General features: G+C 32.9%; 1 protein-coding gene across 1 annotated transcript; it reads left to right on the top strand.

Annotated features, from left to right (window-relative positions):
* Positions 1–140: 140 nt before the first annotated feature.
* On the top strand, positions 141–22,912 carry LOC121391471 (phosphatidylinositol-3-phosphatase SAC1-like; the record flags this gene model as incomplete). Its single annotated transcript, XM_041523096.1, is given in 18 exon segments — positions 141–305; positions 4,542–4,575; positions 4,578–4,682; positions 4,888–5,061; positions 5,251–5,357; positions 5,416–5,530; positions 5,533–5,641; positions 5,719–5,830; positions 5,886–5,956; positions 6,077–6,131; positions 6,182–6,194; positions 6,197–6,250; positions 6,340–6,412; positions 6,477–6,543; positions 6,545–6,571; positions 19,565–19,574; positions 20,160–20,363; positions 22,774–22,912. Coding segments are annotated over 18 exon segments (1,634 nt in total), but the record flags the coding sequence as incomplete, so codon positions are not given.
* Between the last annotated feature and the right edge of the window lie 438 nt (positions 22,913–23,350).

The following is a 23,350-nucleotide window of genomic DNA, read 5'->3' as shown; positions in this document are numbered from 1 at the left end:
TATTGCTTGCTTTAAGAGCTCCACCCACTTTGGGCGTGACTAATTAATAAACGTGAAGCCGGTGTGGTCAATAATAATGGATGTTAACTTTGCAGGATCTAGCAAGTCTGAAATTGAAGGAGAGAGCACTACTGAGGAAGATGTCAAAACTTTTACCAAAAGAAGAACACATTGTAAAGAATTATGGCAGCTTGAATGAAGCAGAAGATAAAGTTATTATCATGGAGAAAGCTTCTAAGAGTTCTGTAGGACTTCAGAAGGAGCTAACTTTATATAATTCTGTAGCCCTTGTCATTGGTGAAGTGGTTGGCTCTGGAATTTTTATCTCATCCACTCAAGTCCTCCAATATTCTGGGTCATTTGGGATTCACTTTAATATTTTGGATTATAGGGGGGGGGCTTATAGCAATGGGTGGGGGTCTGGCGTATACAGAACTAGGGATCTTGGTAAGAAACTCTGGAGGAGAATATGCATATCTTAGAGAAGGGTTTCATTTAACAAGAAACGACCTGCATATGTGGTTTTCGGTAACACATTAGGATTCTTGTACACATGGTCATTTATGTAATGATACGTCCAGGATCTACAGCTGTCGCTGCTCTAGCGTTTTGGTACATACTTAGCACAAGCTGTTGCTGGAGGTGACCCTCCTCCTGACATCTCTGTCAAGTTGCTTGCTGTTAGTGCAGTAAGTAAGTGACTAGTAACTAATAATCAATGGTCATCTCCTGTCTTCTCTCCTAGTATTTCCTCTCTTTTATTAATGTATATAGTCTCCGAGATACAGCTATGAATAATAAATATGTTAGTTCTATCAAAATACTAGCACTAGTATTTTATTAGCACACTTGGAATATGGCAACTTGTTAAAGGAGGTTAGGAGAGAGAGAGAGAGAGAGAGAGATGGTTGATATGCATACTTACATGGTGTTCCCTTGTAGATCACACAGATAATTTCACTAATGCATTTGAAGGCACTACCACATGTACTGGAGATATAGCGCTGGCTTTTTATTCAGTGTTAGGGGCCTATGATGGATGGTAAGACAATGTACATTAGCACTGCACCTAACTTTATTATAGGGGGATATTGGCCTACTCTGTTGAGGAAACTAAAAACTTGGAAAAGTAAGTTTAAATTTGCAAGATATCTTTGTCATGAACATACATCTATAACAAAATGTTTCTATAGAAACTTACCTCGTGGAATTATCATTGCTAGTATTGATTACTATGTGTTATCTCTTTGTTAACATTGCCTATTTTGCTGGTTTAGATAAAAAGTCAAATACTCTCTTCAACAGCAACTGCACTCGTAAGAAAATGGTCTCATTGCTTGGTGCTTAGTCTCATCTCTTTTAGACATTTGGTCATGTGACATTAGGTGAAGCTGGTTTAGTTGTTATTCCGTTATTGGTAGCTACATCAACTATTGGCGCAGTTGCTAGTGGGGTATATTCAGGGTCTAGAGTTCAATATGCTACATCACGTGATGGAACTTTCTTGAATGTTCAGTGGAATTCATAATATCTTTAAAACTCCAGTGGCAGCGACAATATTCCAGTAAGTAGAGTTAAGTAAGAGAGATAATGATAGACTTTACAAAGTGACAGAAAAAGACTCAGTTTTCTTTCTAATAGGGTCTTCTTACGTTATTTTAATATTTGCTGGTAGTGTCACTGAACTTATTAATGGAGTCAGTGCATTAGAATGGGTTTTCTATGGACTGGTATTTATAGCACCTAATTAGTAATGAGATTTACTAAACAACATGAAAAAAAGACCATTTAAAGTAAGATTTAATGTAAAGGGATGACAATGTACTGGAAAAAAGTTATTTTTAAGCAGTCTCTTTGTGCTCTATTTAATAAATAGTTAGAAATTTTCATGACAGTTGACCATTTAATTTTTAAAAATATTTTTTTTCCTTAACTTTACACAGGTATGGTTTATAATACCATTAATTATGATCTTAGTAGCTGTCTTTCTTATTGCTGCTCCCTTAGTACTAATCCCAAATCAAAGAAGAATCTCAACTCTTATAGGTTTATTCCTAATTCTATTCGGAATACCAGTATATTACATCTTTATATGGGAGGAGATGTAGACCTCAAATCTTTAACAAAATCAAGTGGTATGTTGTGTTATAAGTATCTATCAACGAAAACTGTAGTAATTCACTTTATTTACTGACTGATGTTTATTTTATGAGAAACTAACTAGTATTTCTAATCTGCTCTTGGATTCTTCTACAACATCATCTGATATTCTCTCTCATACTATTCAATAAAACTATTTATATCAACATCTTTTCATTGTATCATTTGCTAATATAGTTATGATCACCAGTAAATATATTTGTTATTACAGGTAAAGAAATAATAACATCATTGCATAAATACTATTCCTTTATTTTATTTTTAAATAAATTTATTTTTGTACTGAATAATGACATGCTACCAGCATGCATGCTCGCCATGGCAACTAAATATTATAGAATGCATTATGAATATAATAACTAATTGTTTAATTGCTATCATGATCAGGGGTCTTCCCCCCCCCTTGTCCAAATTATTACAAGTATTTTCTAACTCTTGTTCATCTGTTTGACTCAAACCTTTTGCTAAATCAACTTCTTTAAGTAAAGTTTTGATACGATACTAAAAGAAAAAAATCAAATGTATGACTAAACTAGTATACCTATTATTAATATTATGACTAACTAGTAATAACTATTAATAATATTAAGACTAACTAGTAATAACTATTAATAATATTAAGACTAACTAGTAATAACTATTAATAATATTAAGACTAACTAGTAATAACCATTATTAATATTAAGACTAATAACTAATAGTAATATTAAAGATACTTACATTTAAATGTGGTGTTCTTTGCTTTTCTTTTCTGTCTTCTTTACTAGTAAGTGGAGCTGGACGTCCATCTTTAAGTGTGTGTGATATTAGAGTTATAGGATGTGATTAGTAATCACTTACCAACATAAGACCAGTCAGGTAGATCAGTAAGTGGTCCAGGATGATGTACCAGTACGAGATTGACCATGTCTATAAAAAAATAAAGAGGAAGCAAGTCTCAAAATAAATTATCATTTTCAATTTCATTTTGTCTAATAAGAGCTAGTTCATACAAAACAAACTTGATTATTATTAATCATAGAGGTCAAGTTCATTATATTAATCATAGAGGCAATGTTCATTATACTAATCATAGAGGTCAATGTTTCATTATATTAATCATAGAGGTCAATGTTCATTATATTAATCACAGAGGTCAATGTTCATTTATATTAATCATAGAGGTAAATGTTCTAAATGTAGTTTAACGTACTGTTCTCTCCAATTTCCTCCGGCTCTTACTTCTCTTGTGATATGCAAAGATCTGATGCAGTACCTTGACTCCACCCAGTGCATAAGACTATTACTGTATACTGTGTATGGACAACCAATATAATAAAGAGATTAACCATATGATTTTAAAGCTAATATTACCTTGTGATAGTAGATGTAAAGATCTATAGCTCAATCTTATTGAAAAGGTCATAGTGACCATCTTAGCTAACCACGTGGATAACGTACACGGAAATGCCGTAATAATTACTTTTAGTATACGGAGGAGGAAAGGATGTCTGCTTTCACACTCACACAAGAATGCAACTGTAAGTTACTTTAAAATACAAACAACATGCAAATAATGTTAATATGAACTTGTTCCAATAGAATCTCCTCAGAGGAGAGTTTCTATTTAGTGCCAAGCTCAGGAAAGGTCAATGAGTTTTAGAAATTACCAAATTGACTTGTCAATTGAAGTTAGGGGTAAGTTATACTAAAGATCAAAGAAAGAGGATAAGAATTGGAAACAGAATTTGATCAACGAAATCATTGTATGTGTCATACATAGTCTAAGAAGCTAACTCCACCTCTTTTGACAATCTGATGATGTCAAAAGAGGAGGGGCTAGCTCACCAGACTATTACTGCAATATTACTGGTACAAAAAATAGAAGAAATGTAGATAAGGTCAGGACACATTGGAGTTCAATTTACTTATGTATCTAAGTCACTTCAGTATGTAGTTTCCTTTGAGCCTCTTTCTCTTCATGGTAACACATGTCTATTGTAATGACATCATGGTTCTTTCTCTCTCTCTCCAAATCACAGATCGAAGTGAAATTGTATCAAAAAATAAATGGAGAAAGACAAGAGATTTGTATCTTGTTAGGAAGTAATACGTCTTTTAAGCTGGTAGGTTGTTAAACAGTACACAAAGTCACATGACTGTCATGTGGTATTTAGGACCATATCTTGTTGTGGGTACTAAACATAGACTAGTGGGTACAATTGGAGGTCATGAGATTTATGAGATGACTCATTATGACATCATCCCTTTTTTCAAGTCCACTCTTCACTTAAACGCAAATCACAAGTAAAAAAAACTAAACTTAAAGTCACTTCTATTAATAAATCTCTCTCTCTCTCCTCTCTCTCTCTCTCTCTCTAAGGAGAGAGATAACAGGGTCTTATCTTGCTATGATACACAGAGTTCTAGACACTCCAGGTTTTACTATTCCTATACATATGACATTACACATTCTTGTCAGAGACAAGAAAATCTCGCGAGGGAAAATCCTAAATTTTACGCAAATTCCTCTTTACAGCAGGGTGAATTATGATGACTACATAATGTCTATAAAATAATATAATATAAGTGCCTGTTCTAGCTTAATAGTGTTCATTCTAGTACATCAATGGAAATGATGTAACATTTATACAATTCTAGGTGTTGTATCAGCTTTACAATACTATATATATTAAAATATAGATATGTCATAAGATCTGATCTCTCTCTCTCTCTCTCTCTCTTAGTCTGATGAGAGGTTTGTTTGGAATAGTCATTTGTTAAGAGAGTTTATTGTTCAGTCTGAGTTGGATCATTTTCTTGTACCTCTATTACATGGATTTGTATCAATTAAAAATTGTACTATTAATGGGAAAATATTTCAATTCATATTAATATCAAGACGAAGTTGGTATCGTGCAGGTAATTGATAAAGGATGGATGATGATAAACAAAATGGATGAATGGATAGATTGGATGGATATGAGGATGAGCAATATAACATTGTTAATTGCTGGTACATAATTTGATAGAGATTAATAATAATAATTAATAATTCATTAATACAAATGAATGGGATAACTGAATAATGGATTGTATTTTCCTTTAAAGGAGTTAGATATTACATGAGAGGTATTGATAAAGATGGACATGCTGCTAATTTTGTTGAAACAGAACAAATAATCTTTTATGATGGCAGCTGTGCCTTCCTTGTTCAGGTAAAGAGAACTATTGATATATTCCTTGTATAATATTACTCCTTTATTCTATCCTCAGACTCGTGGTTCTATTCCACTTCACTGGTCTCAGAGACCCACATTAAAATACAAACCCACACCGCGTGTTAGTCCTGCCCAAGGTGACCAGACAAGTGGTATACAACTTCACTTTGACAGCAGATAGTTCACTATGGTCAACAAACAATTGTTAACCTTATTAACCAGAGTGGATCAGAAAAAACGTTAGGAGATGCTTTCCAGTACTTTATTAAAAACCTTGTCTAGTCTGTCATGTGTGGTAAGAGAGAGAGAGAGAGGAGAGAGAGATAGAGAGAGATTTACCTACTCTTCTCTTCACTAGTTATGATGCTTTTGATTTTCACAAAGAATGTAGTAAAATGCGATGGCACAATCTTAACATACTCATTGACAGATTAGCTCCCACTCAAGAACAGTACAGGTATATCATCGATGTCTCTCACTAGTTCTTTTATTTGTTAACCTTTTTTTTAGTTTTTTTTCTTAAAGCTAAGAGATGGCAGAATACAGTCAGTACAGAAAGGAGTCTTTAGGTCTAATTGTATTGATTGTTTAGATAGGTAAAATCCTGATAATATCCTAATAGTATATACTGATTAATGCAATACTTCACTAGGTAGTTATTCTATAATACACAAAGATTTACTGAGATATATGACCATATGTCTCTCATTTCATAGGACTAATGTAGTACAAAGTCTATTAGCTAGGAGAAGTTTAGCATCTCAATTACAGGTTTCTGTCTCAGTGATCTCATAGCCATCTTCACTGACAATACATTCTAGGTATTAGGTGTGATAGCATAGGAGAAAGCTTGGAGAAGAAGAAAGAGTTTGAGAATGTTTTTAAAAATGGTATAACTTTTCATTTGAATATAATAAACTTAAATTGTTACAGATAAAATAAACAATCATAATAATATGTCTTTTCTATTCTTATTTAGTTTGGGCTGATAATGCTGATTCTTGTGCTAAACAATATGCTGGAACTGGTGCATTGAAAACTGACTTCACCAGGTACTAAAAAAATAGAAGCTATATTTTGTTTCAAGATGATGTCATAATACTTTGTTATTTTTAGAACTGGCAAGAGGACACCAATTGGTGCATTAAAGGATGGAATGAACTCAGTTATTAGATATTATTATAAATAACTTTGCTGATGGATTTAGACAGGTAGAGAGAGAGAGAGAGAGAGGAGAGAGAGAGAGAGAACAGAGAGAGAGAGAGAGAGAGAACTGTTATTATATAATGTCATATAGGATTCTAGCTTGATTTATTCTTGGCAATTATCTCATTAATCCGTGGGAGGGATATGGATGCTTCCAAATCTCCTCTTCAGCGTCAAGATGGCTGGGACAATTAGAGTGGTATGTTCTCCATTTGATCCACTATTCTATTAATATTGTTATTCCCTTACAGTTACCACTTATTATATTAGTGGGAATGTCAATGTTATTAATGAGTCTAATTATACCTAGCAGTAAGTATATGTACATCCCATTTATATACCATTATTAATATACCATTTATCATTTCAATAACCCACAGATCCATAGTCTTTTTCATCAATCATACATTCACTCATATAGTTACGTGTGTGTTAATTCTCTTTCCTTTTCTTTCTATTTTTAGCTGATCCAGTTTCTCAGATTATTTACATTATATTTTGGGGTCTTCTCATTATAGCTTGTATTATTTATTGTATATAAAATGGACCTGATTTTGTGGACTCTCCAAAGTTAGTTCAAGTTGAAGGAAAGAAGAAAGTTTAAACTCAATTTCAATCTTCTAAATATAATATTTTCTAACTGGATATTAATTAATAAATTAACTAATGAAAAACATTTATTAGTTTTGTGAAGTAGACTGAACTAAGAATTAGAACAACTTTACAAAATATGTCCCAGAAGTTATAGGTAAAGTCCCCTGGTGAGACATATGAGTGAACCCCCTTTGATAATGGACCACAGCTTCGTTTTATATACATATATCTGTTTGTGACATTTGTATATACTCTATTCTTGTAACGTAAGTAATTATTTAGTGTATACAGGTCATAACAGATCTTTCTGACCTGTATTGCATGAGTTATAATTATATTCATGATCTAAGACGGTAGGACACTATTGTATCATATTTGGTCATCCACTAACTATAAAATAATACTATGATAATATTGACCACACCTCACATGATATTTGATAATCCTATTCGATGTTCCAAGAGTTATTATATACCCATATCATGGTGGGAGAACTAGGGTGGGCTGGACCCCCCACTTTTGAAAGTTTTTGGAGGGGTCTCTGCCCCCTTACTGTTTGATTTTTGACTGTGTGATATACAAGGTATGCATGACGAATTTTCACTCCTCACTTGGAATGGATTTTTAGTTTAATTTTTAAAAATAAGATTTTCATTACATCTATCTGATTCTTCACTAAGCACTTGCCCCCCCTCCCCACTTTTCAGTAGCTGTCTCCACTCCTGCATATGATGTGGGTTCGTCCGTACTTCGGTTCAAAAATTTAATTAAACTCGTTACCAAGACTTAACTAAATTTCATAAGGGAATCCTATTGACTTTGAAAAGATCCAAACATCTTTGAATGTGTTGAGGTATTTCAAAGAGAACAAGTCAGCACATAGGTTTTGATACAGCAGCTTGCAGCAGTGCACGTCCACCTCGTTGGAAAAAGAAAACTATAGAGAAAAGATCAACACATTAAAGGAACTCAAAGAAAGATTTAGCAGTAATGCAATCTCTTTTATCAGATATGTAGCAGGCATGTCTCAACACATTAACTTATAATTGTTTTAATTCTTTAATCTTTACTTTCTTAAATTGTACCCTCTTTAAATATCATTTACCTTAAACTCCTTCATCATTATTTAGACTGTTTCAGTCCCTTTTGTCAAGTAGCTCTTGCATGTGTAATTTGTAAAATCGCAATATTTTTTAATTAGAATTACGGTATCCGTAGGCGAAAACGTACTATTGTAGAGTAGGCGAACCTGGAGTAGGCGAACCCGTACTAACTCTCACATTGTATGTGGTGTACAGACAGGAACAAAAGGTAACTAAAGTATGTAGAAACAAGTTGTCTTTGATATATTGATTGTTTGTAGGCCATTATGATTGATATCGCTCAATGGAGAGCTAGTATTGGGTTATGGTATTGTCATCATATACCATATACTACTAAAAAGACCCTTCTACCACTAATATCCCTGGATGATAAAGTCACTATTGATGTCAAGAGATGAGGTGGTTGTACTTTGATATTCTCTCTAGTTTTGTTTCTCTTACTTCTTCTCATTTATCAGGTGATATTGAACTCAACCCTGGACCTAAAACAGGTCAATAAATATTAAAACATATAACTGATGGAATAATGATTCAATTTACTTCAATAGAGTTAACATCAAATAATGCTCTACGACTGCTCGTTAAGAGTGGTTTTGTTGTTGAAGATAAATGGAATAACTCACTAGTTTTCTAGGTGTGTCACTGGAAGAGAGGAGAAGAACTCAAGAAAGTGGTCAGCAGTGATCAAGACTACCACTTTGCTTTAGAAGAAGGTTTACAATGGTGGATTACTAATGGTACTGCCCCTTGTTGGAAGAACTCATTCAGCTGTTGAAAGTTGTTTTGTGATAAGTGTATAGCTACTACACTGAGAAGACAAACTAGATATTAAAGATGAAGGTATCTACTATGTATAGTTCATTATGCATTAAATAATTATCAATGTAGTATAATAGTTTAGTAAAGTACATAACAAGGTATATTCTATTGATTTCATACTATTGAAGGGACCCAGTTAGTCTTTTGGTACAGTTTCTGGGTATGATTTACCTTTTAAAAGGAGTGGAACTAGATTTGAATCGTTTCAATCATCTAAATTCAATCCTTGCATCTTCTTTTTTATACCAAGGGCAAGCAGGACAGAAAGAAGAATAAGTGGTCAGTCGAGGGCCAGAGTTTTTCTTCCTGTGATAAATACGTATATGGTGACACAAGAGGGTACCAGTGCTATAGAAAAGTGATGAAAGTTTGCAAAGTATTGAAGAGTGTTCTGACGAGCCATTTTGCTGACTAAGTAGCCCAGTCATAAGTAGATGTTTACCACGAGTTTCTGCAGCAATGTACTCTAAAAGACTGATAGTGAATCTGTCAGAGATTCTCCAACTGTTTACAATGTTATTGGTGAATTTGAAAGTGGAATGAGATTAGCAGACAGTATTTCGAAGTTACAAGAACATTGTCAACTTTTTCTTACAATGTCTATCCAGTGAAGGTGGTCCTACTAAATTAGCTGCTCAAAGTTATGTCAAGACTGGATAGAAGAAGTCAAAAAGCAATGTGATATCTCACTAGATCTTACATGTGATGAACAGGATATTAAACAACAAGGTCATATTGTAAAGTGATGGTAGGTCATATTTTTGGGATGAAGTGTCCCCAATATGGTATTGTTCTCATTATTAAAATTTGCCTTATCCAATAGAATTACTATAGTATAGTAAACATTCCAAATTTCCAATAGAATTCTTGTCACAGCTGTTATGTGTGAATTTAATGATAACAAACAAAGCAAGTTGTGACAAGTATGTACTCCCTCATAGTTTATAATAATATTTAAAATGTATACATCCAGTAGTTAGTCACAACACATATTATTAATTGACCCAAACTAAGAAACTAACTAACTGATTATGTAAGAGCTGTTATGTAATGTGAAATGATGACCTAAACTGTATTTGACTATACTCTTAGGAATAATTAAATAATTAATCTACAGTCAAACTATAGGTAGGAACACTATATTATAATGGGAAACGTGATCATTAAACTATTATTGTATCACTTATTATATAACTAATTTAGTTTCATTGGATGGGGTGTAATGAAAATGCATTTCTTTGTCAACTAATTTCTTTATTGCTAGCTGAGCTTTATGCATACCAGGCAGTCCTATAATTGTGTTACTTATGTGCATATATATGCACCAAAGTATTCTCTGAGAAAGTCCATTGCATATACAGTACATTAGTACTGTAATTCCTTAAATAGAAACCTCTTCTGAATAGAGGCGCAGTCTTGAATTGAGGCAAGGTATAAACTGGGCCAAATAATAAATAAGTTTTTACTAATTTGCAGTACAAAGAATCTACTTAATAGTAGTTGTGTGTGAAATGAGACTAGTGGGGATATACATGTCCATGTAGAGATTATTTCTAAATGTTGATATAATTTTTTTTTATGTAGAAAACAATGATAAAGTTATTCAAGTGGGTCATACAATAACTTCCAATGAGAATGGAGTGCCTACATCATGTCAAGATGTAAAGTCTGCATCTACAGAAACATCTCAAACACTTAATACCTCTTTACCAACAACTTCAGTACAATCAACTACTTCCCAAGGTATGTTAAAATTTCTTTAAAGATCTCCATTATAATACATCTTTGTAGCCTCTAGAATTCATCAAGAAAAAGTAGAAGTAGAACAAGAGAAGGAAAGGAACTTCAAAACGTCTTTACAGAGTTTACATCAAAACTTCAGTGAATTGATAGTTGCTGTTAGATCAGCTCTTAATCATAAGCTACAGCAACAACTATTACAATTAGAAGATGTCACAATATTTATTAAGTATGAATTATTGGGTTTGAAGAGTTTGAGTGACATCAACAAATGTAATGACTTAGATGAACTCTTCAAGAAACTACATCCATATTTTTGACTTCTTAGACTGTGAATTGATTGTTCGTTGTGAGTGAAAAGTTTCTCAATGATTAGTATTTTGGGGAAGACAAGAAAAACATAGTCAATGAACTTAAAGAACATATAGATAAAGGTAAGATTTTTACGTTGCTCAATTACTGTGAAACAACTCAAAAATCAACTAAAAAGCATATACACCCCACATCTAGGAGATAGGATCAAACATGCCTCAAATTTACATTGATTACACGATCCATGGAATGATGCCAATATTCAAGGACTTTACCTACTTGTCGGCATTTACTTCCAAATAATTAAAACAATCGCTTTTGGAGTATATCACAATTGATACGGGTTCGGTTCGTATTAAATACATTGTCCATGAATCAAAAGCTGATTGTCTCATAGCTTATGCTCAAGCAAGCTACAGTTTATGCGTCTCATTGGTATCTTTGGTCTATCAATTAATGGTGAACCTATCCTAGAAGATGATGAGAATATGAACTTTACATTTGAGTCAGCTCTTCTTTGAAGCTACAAAAGCTGGTCATAAGAAGCTGTACAATTTCTCCTCAAGTTAGGAGGTGATATAGACCATTGTGATGAAGAAGGCTGTACAGCACTCATGTTACTAGTAGAGGTGGACATGAACAAGTTGTACAAACACTGGTATCAGCTGGAGCTAATATTAACATTCAAGATAATGAAGGCTGGACGGCGCTAATGAGAGCAAGTGAACATAACAATCTTGCAATAGTTCAATACTCTCATACAGAATGGTGCTGACCTGAATTTACAGAAATCAAATGGCTCAAATGCATTAATGATTGCAAGTTTTTGTTTGGTCATTATGATATTGCTGAATACTACTACTACTACAGAAAATTGACATTAACTCTCAAAGAAAAGATGGATCAACAGCCCTGATGTTAGCTAGCCTTAATGTCTCCTACACGGGTCATTGAACTGCTACTCAAAGAGAATGCAGAAGTTAATACACAAAATGAAGAAGATGGACTGCACTAGTGCTGGCAAGTCAAAATGGTCATACCTATGTTGTTCAAATTCTGCTTAACAATTGTGCGAATGTTAGCATTCAGGCAAAAAATGGATCAACTGCACTATTTCCAGCAAGTAGCAACGTTCATACTGAGGTTGCTGAACTACTTTCTCAAAGAACAGGTGGACATTAATGCTCAGAGAGAAGATGGAGTGACTGCCTTGATGCTAGCTAGTCAAAATGGTCATACACAGTTATTGAATTACTCCTCAAAGAGATGCATGCAGATGTCAATATGCAGAGCAAAAAAGGATCAACAGCCCTAATGCTAGCTAGTCTGAATGGTCATACACAGGTAATCGAACTGTTAGTCAAAGAGAATGCAGAAGTGAATATACAAAATGAAGAGGGATGGACTGCTCTAATACTGGTATGTCAAAATGGTCATACCAGGTTGTTGAAATTCTGCTCAAAAATTGTGCAAATGTTAACAGTCAAGCTAAAAATGGATCAACTGCACTACTTTTAGCAAGTAGCAATGGTCATACTGAGGTTGTTGAGCTACTTCTCAAAGAACAGGTGGCATCAATGCTCGGAGAGAAGATGATCAACAGCCCTAATGCTAGCTAGTCTGAATGGTCATACACAGGTCATTGAACTACTACTCAAAGAGCATGCAGATGTCAATATGCAGAGAGATGATAAAGTAACAGCCCTGATGCTAGCTAGTCAAAAATGGTCACTTTCAAGTTGCTGAAACACTCCTTAAAGAGCATGCAGATATCAACATACAGAGCAAAAAAGGATCAACGGCTCTAATGCTAGGTAGTCAAAATGGTCATACCCAGATTGTTTAACTATTGATTAAGGGAAAAGCAACTGTTTAATATCAAACAACAATGGATAACTGCTTTAATGTCAGCTAGTGCAAAAGGTCATTCTAATGTTGTTGAACGACTCCTAAACTACTCTGCTATGAACATGCAATGTTAAGCTAGTGCAAAGGTCATTCTAATGTTGTGAACTACTATGAACTGCAGATGTTATATTTAATACTGAGAAAGCTGGAATTACATAAAAATCATTCAAAACAATGGTACAGTCAAATGGATACCAGTAACTGCTTTAATGTTCAATGCTAGCTAGTCTAAGTGGTCATTCCTCAGTTGTTGAATTATTACTCAGGGAAAATGCAGATGTAAATGTAAAGGACAATAATGGAGTAACTGCTTTAATGTTAGCTAGTCTAAATGGTCATATTCAACTACTATTTGAAAAAGATAAGACTCAGGTTGAAGATGCTTTTAAAAAGTTAGTACAAAATCGTGATACCCAGAATTTGTTTGAACTACTTCTTAAAGAGAACGAAACTTTTAGTATGGACAATGAAGTAAGCAACCAAATACAAGATAGTGGAAATCATTATATCCAGGTTGTTGAACTACTACTGAAAGAACATGCAGATGTTAATATTATTACAAAAACTGGAGTGACAGCCCTAATGCTAGCTTGTCTAAAAGGTCAAACTCACATTGTTAAACTGCTACTCAAAGAGAATGTAGATATCAATATTCAGGAAGAAGACGGGTTTACTGCTCTAATGCTAGCTAGTCAAAATGGTCATACCCAAATTGCTGAACTACTTCTTAAGAGAAAGCTGGCATAAACATTCAAAACAACAATGGAGTAACTGCTTTAATGCTAGCTAGTCAAAATGGTCATCACCAGGTTGTTGAACTACTACTCAAAGAACATGCCGACGTTAATACTCAAAATGAAAATGGATTGACTGCTCTAATGTTAGCTTGTCACTATAAACATTTTAAAGTAGCTCAAATTTTACTTAACTCAAGAGGAGATCCTCATTTGTCAACGCACAATGGAGCAACAGCATTTTTATTAGCTGGTTTTAGTGGTAACAGAGACATTGTTAATATGCTCTTAGACAAAGTTCAACCCATTCCTGAGGAGATTGAAAAGGCAGTAGTACTATCATGTTTTGGTGGTCACCCTACTCTCATTACCTTCCTCTCAAACAAACTTCCACACCTCACTAATGACCAGAGAGAACTACTAGACTCATGTGTTAAAGGAGATTTAGCTACAGTTGTATGGAAGACATTAGATAGTCCAGATACTCCACTGGTACTAGGTCTTACTCCACTCATGGTAGCTTCATCATGTGGACATGTTGATATAGTGGATGCTCTCATACAAGCTGGAGCTGATGTCAATAAAGATACCTATCGAGGGTTGACTCCATTGTTTTTTGCAGTAGTAGGAGGTAAATCCACATCAATAGTAGAAACACTCTTAAAGAATGGTGCTAATCCTAACATTATTGTGAACAAGCAAACAGCATTAGATGATGCTAATATACTTGAATTGGAAACCATTAGCCAACTATTAATTGAGTATGGAGGTCAGACAGCATCACAAATACAAGGACAAATTGAAACAGAAGTAAAATCATCATTACTAAGATCTGGTGAAGGGGACAACAATGCTTACGTCTGTAGTAACTAAGACTATTAGTGAGATAGATACATTATCAAGTTGTACTATTAAGACTCCACCAAGTGTATTGCCCAAAGTAGATTTGACATCCATAAATAGTTTATTTACTCCATCTGACTTAAATTACTCCAGCTACACAATGAAGAGCCACCAAATGAGAATAAATGAAAGAGACCTCACATCCATAAATAGTTCAATGACTCCATTTACCTTATATAATTCTAGTTATGATATTAGGAGATTACATGAAAAGGATTTCACTTTCAGACATACAGCATTTACTCAATACAACTTTAGCCGTACTGCTACATTTAGAGATCCCTCTATAGTGCAAATATCCTGTTACTGATTATTATATATTACTGCATTGTTTGTTATTATTATGTAGCTAACTGCTGATAAATGATTCAGCCAGAGCTATAAGTATATTTGTACATGCTGCTGTTATATATATGCGTGTGTGTATAGGTTGTGTAGACAAGTTATTTTTTATTTGACTACAATAATTTATGTTTGCTGCATTTAGAGTCAATACATTGTCCTCTAATGTTTCTTTTAGCAACAATAAAAATAATATTATTACAATGTATAATGTATAGTTCATTATACAATACTATCTTATTAATAATAGTCAATGTAGTATATTTTAGTAAATGGATGACAAAGTACTTCATATGATATCATGTAATTTCATTGAAGGACACAGTTAGTCTTTTTGTACAGTTCTGGTACAAGTTAAAGACATCAGAAAACTGGAGATTTAGGACAAGTACCTTGTTTATTACTAGGTTGTATTTGAATAGAACTCTAATGATGAATAGGTTGAGCTTTGTGGACTAATGAACGATGTAGGAGTTTAATATCATGAGCTTCTTCAGCTTCTCTGATCACTATATGACCATTTATGGCAGAGACTTCCTTCAATTTGTCATTTCATTAAAAGCTATATAATAAGTGAACATCAAGCAATTGATCATGATTTGTATAAGACACTTTACAGACAATATTTGTAGTTTGGACTTGTGTTGACATTAAAAAATATCAATAGTTACATTTTCTTAAGGCACTATACTGAGTTGAGTAGAAATGAGCTTTTAAAAGTTTTTAAATAATATTGACATAGAAATTGTAAAAATGTCTATATACTCTGAATAAGACAACCTTTATGAGAACACAGCAATAAAGGAATGTGATATGTACATACATACCAATGTACAAGTGGAAGAGATCTATGCTAGATGCAGTGAAAAATATGTATCAGGTAATAAACACAGTCTAAATGAAAAGAACTCAGTTCATGATCATATGTTGTTATTTTCCTTGACATAACTGAAATTTAACATAAAATAACAATTAAACTAATGATAATTTATTTTAGACTTACTGCAGTAGTAGATTAAAGATTATTTTGCTCACATGACTCAATAATTGCTAGAGATACCATATATGGTAATAAATAGTAAAGTACTACATGTGTTTGTAGACTAGTCCAATCTATACTTTGACAGAAATACAATGTTGCTGATTGTCTACTAGTAACCCGTCAAGAAAAGTGTCACATTGTGTGGTGTACAGACAGGACAAAAGGTAACTAAATAAGTAGAACAAGTTGTCTTTTGATATATTGATTGTTTGTAGGTCATTATGATTGATATCTCTCAATGGAGAGCTAGTATTGGGTTATGGTATTGTCATCATATACCATATACCACTAAAAAGACTCCTTCTACCACTGATACCTCAGATCGATAAAGTCACTATTGATATCAGGAGATGAGGGTGGTGGTACTTTGATATTCTCTTTAGTTTTGTTTTTCTTACTTCTCCTCATTTTATCAGGTGATGTTGAACTGAAGCCTGGACCTAAACAGGTCAGTAAACATTAAAACATATAACTGATGAGATGATGGTTTGATTTATTTGGTAATATTGAAGGTGCTAGCTGTGCTACTGAAAGTGATGAAGTTCATAGTGTTGAAGACTGTATTGACAACCAATTTTGTTGACTTAAGTAACCAGTTAAGTAGATGTTTGCCACAAGTTTCTGCATCAATGTATTCTAAAAGACTGATAAGTGAATCTGTCAGAGATTCTCCAACTGTTTACAATGTTATTGGTGAATTTAAAAGTGGAATGAGATTATATTAGCTGATAGTATTTCAAAGTTACAAGAACATTGTCAACGTTTCTTACAATGTCTCTCCAGCGAAGGTGGTCCTACTAAATTACCTGCTCAACAGTTATGTCAAGACTGGATGGAAGAAGTCAAAAAAACAATGTGATATCTCACTAGATCTTACATGTGATGAACAGGATATTAAACAACAAGGTCAGTAATAGAAAATAGTGGTAGTCCATATTTCTGAGATGAAGTGTCACAAATATGTATTGTTCTTATTATTAAAATTGTTTTAACCAATAAAATATTTTATAATAATATAATACATTTATAGACTGTTGTATCCATGGAGTAGTACACATTTGTCACAGCTTGCTTTGTTCACTACCATTAGTTCACTCAACAGCTGTGACAAGAAATCTATTGAATGTTACTATACCATAATTATTTTATTGGTTAAAACATTTTAATAATAAGTTGTAATAAAAACATTAGATAGTCCAGATACTCCACTGGTACTTGGTCTTACTCCACTTATGATAGCTTCATCATGTGGACATGTTGATATAGTGGATGCTCTCATAAAAGCTGGAGCTGATGTTAATAAGCAATTGTCAGAAAATAAGTGGAAACTCACTTCCATTAACTTTGCATTATCAGGAGGCAAATCCCCTTCAATTGTAAAGACACTCTTAGAAAATAATGCCAGTCCTAATGTCATTGTTGAAAATAAAACAGCTTTAGATTATGCTTATGAGAGCAAACAAGAAACCATCAGCAAGCTACTAACCAAATATGGAGGTCAAACAGCATCACAATTACAGGAAATAAAAGAATATGAAACTTCGAAACTGAAGTCATCTTTATTGACATGTACAACTCCAGCAACATCATTACTAACACCTGTGGAATTATCAAGTGAAGTAGCAACCACAGCTAATGTAACATCTTTACTTACACCTACGGATTCAAATGATGTTATCACGAGTCAACCAGAGCAAAAAAGAACAGGTTTATTGAATTTTATGTCTAAACTTTTTGATTCATTCACTTCACACATTTAAACCCTACTCATACGTTTAAAGATACCAGTGTAAAACAAGACAACAAGAAAAAGTCAAAGAATTGTATTCTTCCAATAAAATGCTCTTAAATATAATACATACTTTTTCACAATAAATTCTTTGATTAACTATTTTTAATTAACTACAAAATATAGAAATTTTTTAAACTCAATGTGTTTTTGAAATATACAAGATTTTCAACACCAAAAGGTTTCTTTTAACAACAAGAACTAATACCAATTTGTATAATTATAGCTCATTACACAATTGTAGTACATTTAATTTAATTATGTAGTACAATAGTAAAAGATATGACTTCAATATGACTTTGTGTAATGTATTGAAGGATACAGTCAAGCTTTAGGTACAGTTCTGGTAAGAGGTAAAGACTGACATTAGAACTGAAGATTTAGGAAGAGAAATCTGTTTATTACCAGACTATATTTGAATAGAACTGTACTGATGCATGGGTTGAGCTTTGTGGACTAATGAACAACTTAAGAAACTGAATTAATAAGCTTCTTCAGCATCTCTGATCACATGGAAGTATATCACCATTAATGGCAGAGACCTCCTTCAATTTGCATTTTATTAAAAGTTATACAACAAGTGAATATCAAGCAATTAATCATCATTGCATAAGACACTTTACAATTAGAGTGGTATGTTCTCCATTTGATCCACTATTCTATTATCTTTATTTAACTATTAATATACTATTAATATTGTTATTCCCTTACAGTTACCACTTATTATATTAGTGGGAATGTCAATGTTATTAATGAGTCTAATTATACCTAGCAGTAAGTATATGTACATCCCATTTATATACCATTGTTAATATACCATTTATCAATTCAATAACCCACAGATCCATACTCTTTTTCATCAATCATACATTCACTCATATAGTTACTTTGTGTTAATTCTCTTTCTCTTTTTTTTCTATTTTTAGCTGATCCAGTTTCTCAGATTATTTACATTATATTTTGGGGTCTTCTCATTATAGCTTGTATTATTTATGTATATAGAAATGGACCTGATTTTGTGGACTCTCCTAAGTTAGTTCAAGTTGAAGGAAAGAAGAAAGTTTAAACTCAATTTCAATCTTCTACATATAAATATTTTCTAACTGGATATTAAATTAATAAATTAACTAATGAAAACATTTATTAGTTTTGTGAAGTAGACTGAACTGAACTAAGAGTTAGAACAACTTTACAACTAATGTCCAGAGGCTTTATTAGTAAAGTCCCTGGTAAGACATATGAGTGAACCGCTTCAATAATGGACCAGCTTGTTTTTATACATACATCTGTTATTGCACATTTTTATAATGCACTCATAAATTATACTATAAGTGTATGGAGGTCATTGTAGGCCATCCTGACCTGAAGTCTATGTAATTATAATTATATTCATGATATAAGACATTATTCTACATATTTGGTCAAAATTTCCATCCACTAACTGATGAATAATATTGACCATACCTCACATGATATTTATAAATAATATTCATTGTTCCAACAGTTATTAGCCAAAAATACCGTACGAGTGTAAGTTTAAAATGTATTCATAACAGTTATTGCCTTATAAAGAATATAAAGTTATTCAATACGTAGTTGACCATGTATAGCTCTATATTTCCTTAGTAACCAAGAAAAGCAAAACAGGGCTAGTTTGCCTGTTGCAGTAGTTGTCAATTCTACTATAAATAATTTGTTGTTAATATTTTCAGATCCTGCTTTGTTTGTAAAACTAAGTTGAAACCTGAGGACATAAGTATTAATAAAAACTACCTGTTTCCTATTTTTATCTTGACAGCCATTTTAGTTGAGTTATTGAGCTACCCATTTGTCAGGTATCTACTGGTATACTGTGGAGTATACTATCACATTGTATGTGGTGTACAGACAGGAAACAAGTTGTCTTTTGATATATTGATTGTTTGTAGGTCATTATGATTGATATCTCTCAATGGAGAGCTAGTATTGGGTTATGGTATTGTTCATCATATACCATATACCACTAAAAAGACTCCTTCTACCACTAATACCCCTGGATGGATAAAGTCACTATTGATATCAGGAGATGAGAGTGGTGGTACTTTGATATTCTCTCTAGTTTTGTTTCTCTTACTTCTCCTCATTTTATCAGGAGATATTGAACTGAACCCTGGACCTAAAACAGGTCAGTAAAATTTAAAACATATAACTGATGGAATGATGTTTTAATTTATTTCAATAGAGCTGACAGCAATTAATGCTCTACAACTTCTTATTAAGAGTGGTTTTGTTGTTAAAGATAAATGGATGAACTCACTATTCTTCTAGGTGTGTCACTGGATGAGAGGAGAAGACTCCTGACAATGGCCAGCAGTGATCAAAATTTCCACTTTGCTTTAGAAGAAGGTTTACAATGGTGGATTACAAATGGTACTGCCCCTTGTTGGGAAGAACTCATTTCAGCTGTTGAGAATTGTGGTAATGATGATGTAGCTACTACACTGAGAAGACAACTAGACATTAAAGATGAAGGTATCTATTATATATAGTTCATTATATACTAGTACTTTAAAATAATTATCAATGTATTTTAATAGTTTAGTAAAGTACATAACAAGATATATTCTATTGATTTCATATATTGAAGGACACAGTTAGTCTTTTTGGTAAATGTCTGGTATATAGCTTACTCCATTAAAAGGAGTGGAACTGGATTGATAATTCATGCATCTAAATTCAATCCTCATAAAATCTTTTCCATATCAAGGGCAAACAGAAGGACAAAAAAAAGAAAGAAGTGCCCAGTCTGGAAAGCAAACATTTTCTTCTTGTGATAAATCTGTATATGGTGACAAAGGAGGTGCTAGTACAACAGAAAGCGATAAAGTTCATAAAGTGTTGAAGAGTGTACTGACAACCCATTTTGCTGACTTAAGTAACCAGTTAAGTAGATGTTTGCCACAAATTTCTACAGCAATGTATTCTAAAAGACTGATAAGTGAATCAGTTAGAAAGTCTCCAACTATTGACAGTGTGGTTAGTGAATTTGAAAGTGGAATGAGATTAGCAAACAACATTTCAAAGTTACAAGAACATTGTCAACTTTTCTTACAATGTTTTTCTATAGTGAAGGTGGTCCTACTAAATCAGCTGCTCAAAAGTTATGTCAAGACTGGATGGAAGAAGTTAAAAAGCAATGCGATATCTCACTAGATCTTACATGTGATGAACAGGATATTAAACAACAAGGTCAGTGATACAAAATAGTGGCAGTCCATATTTCTGAGATGAAGTGTCACAATATATGTTGTTCTTATTATTAAATTTGCTTAATCAAATAAAATTACTATAGTACAGTAACATTCCAATAGATTTCTTGTCACAGCTGTTGTGTGTGAATTTTATGATAGTGAACAAAGCTTGTTGTGACAAGTATGTACTCCCTCATAGTTATAATAGTATTTAAATGTATACATTCAATAGTTCTTCACAACTATTTATTAATTGACCAAACTAAGAAACTAACTGATTATGTAAGAGCTATCATATAATGTGAAAGGATGACATAAAACTGTATTTTGACCATACTCTTAGGAACAATTAAATATAGTCAAACTATAGGTAGGAGGAACACTATATTATAATAGGATGTATGATCATTCACAACTATTTTTGTATCACTTATTATAAAGCTAATTAAATTCATTGGATGTGCCAGTGAAAAATTCATTTCTTTGTCAACTATAATTTATAATTTCTTTATTGCTGCCCAAGCTTTAAACATAACAGGTAGTCATATAGTTGTTTTACTTCTGTGCATATATAGTACAATAGTATTCTATGAGGAATTCCATTTCATAGAAATAAATGGAGGTCCAGTCTTGAATTGAGGCCAGGTATAAACTGAGCCAAATAGTAAATGGAGATTATACGAATTGATGCTACAAGGAAGCTACTTTACAGTATTTATGTGTGAAATGAGACTAGTGGCATATATAATTATGTCCATGTAGAGATTGTTTCTAATGCTAATATAATATATTCTTATATAGAAAAACAGTGATACAGTTATTCAAGTGGATCATACATTGACTTCCAATGAAAATGGAGTACCTACATCATGTCTGCAGGATGTAAAGTCTTCTCTAGAAAAATCACAAGAATATATTTTAGCTACAGAAATATCTCAAAACCTAATACTTGTTTACAAACAACTTCAGTACAATCAAATACTTCCCAAGGTATTATAAATTTCTTTGAGTATCTCATTATAATATATCTTTGTAGCCTCTAGCATTCATCAAAAGTAGAAGTAATAAATAAAGAGAAAGAAATGAACTTAGAACCTCTTTACAGAATTTACATCAAAACTTCCGTACATTAATAGTTGCTGTTCGATCAGCTCTTAATCATAAACTACAACATCAACTACTACAATTAGAAGATGTCACAATATTTATTAAGTATGAACTAGATTGGGTTGAAGAACTGAGTGACATCAACAAATGTAATGATTTAGATGAACTTTTCAAGAAACTACATCCATATTTTGACTTCTTAGACTGTGAATTAATTGTTAATGTGAGTGAAGAGTTTCTTAATGATGAATATTTTGGAAAGACAAGAAGAACCTAGTCAGTGAACTTAAAGAACATATGGATAGAGTTGAGACTTTACGTTGCTCATTACTGTTAAACAACTCAAACATCAATTAAAAAAGCATATACACTCCACATCTAGGAGATCTAACAAGCATGCCTCAAATTTATATTGAATTACACAATCCATGGAATGATGCCAATGTTCGAGGACTTTATCTACTAATAGGACATTTACTACCTTACAAGTCAAAGCATTCAATTTTGAAGTATATTGAAAATAGAGACAGGCTCAGTTCGTATTAAATATTTTGTCCATGAATCAAATGCTGATTGTCTCATAGCTTATGCTCAAGGCAAGCTACAGTTTATGCGTCTCATTGGTATATTTGGTCTAACAATTAATGGTGAACGTATCCTAGAAGGTGATGAGAATATGAACTTCACATTTGAGTCAGCTCTTCTTGAAGCTACAAAAAGCTGGTCATAATGAAGCTGTACAATTTCTCCTGAAGTTAGGAGGTGATGTAGACCATGTGATGAAGAAGGCAGTACAGCACTTATGTTAGCTAGTAACAGGGGACATGTACAAGTTGTACAAACACTAGTATCAGCTGGAGCTAATGTTAACATTCAAGATAACGATGGATGGACAGCACTTATGAGAGCAAGTGAACATAGCAATCTTACAATAGTCAATACTCTCATACAGAATGTTGCTGACCCAAATTACCCACAGAAATCAAAATTGCTCAAATGCATTAATGATTGCAAGTTTTTGTGGTCTTATGATATTGTTCAAGTACTACTACAACAGAAGATTGATATTAACTATCAAAGAAAAGATGGAGTGACTGCTCTAATACTAGCTAGTATGAATGGTCACACACAGGTTGTTGAACTGCTATTTCAAAGAGAATG

The sequence above is a fragment of the Gigantopelta aegis genome, unplaced genomic scaffold, assembly GCF_016097555.1.
Source record: "Gigantopelta aegis isolate Gae_Host unplaced genomic scaffold, Gae_host_genome ctg2501_pilon_pilon, whole genome shotgun sequence".
NCBI lineage: Eukaryota > Metazoa > Mollusca > Gastropoda > Neomphalida > Peltospiridae > Gigantopelta > Gigantopelta aegis.
This window is presented reverse-complemented; position numbering and strand designations above follow the sequence as displayed.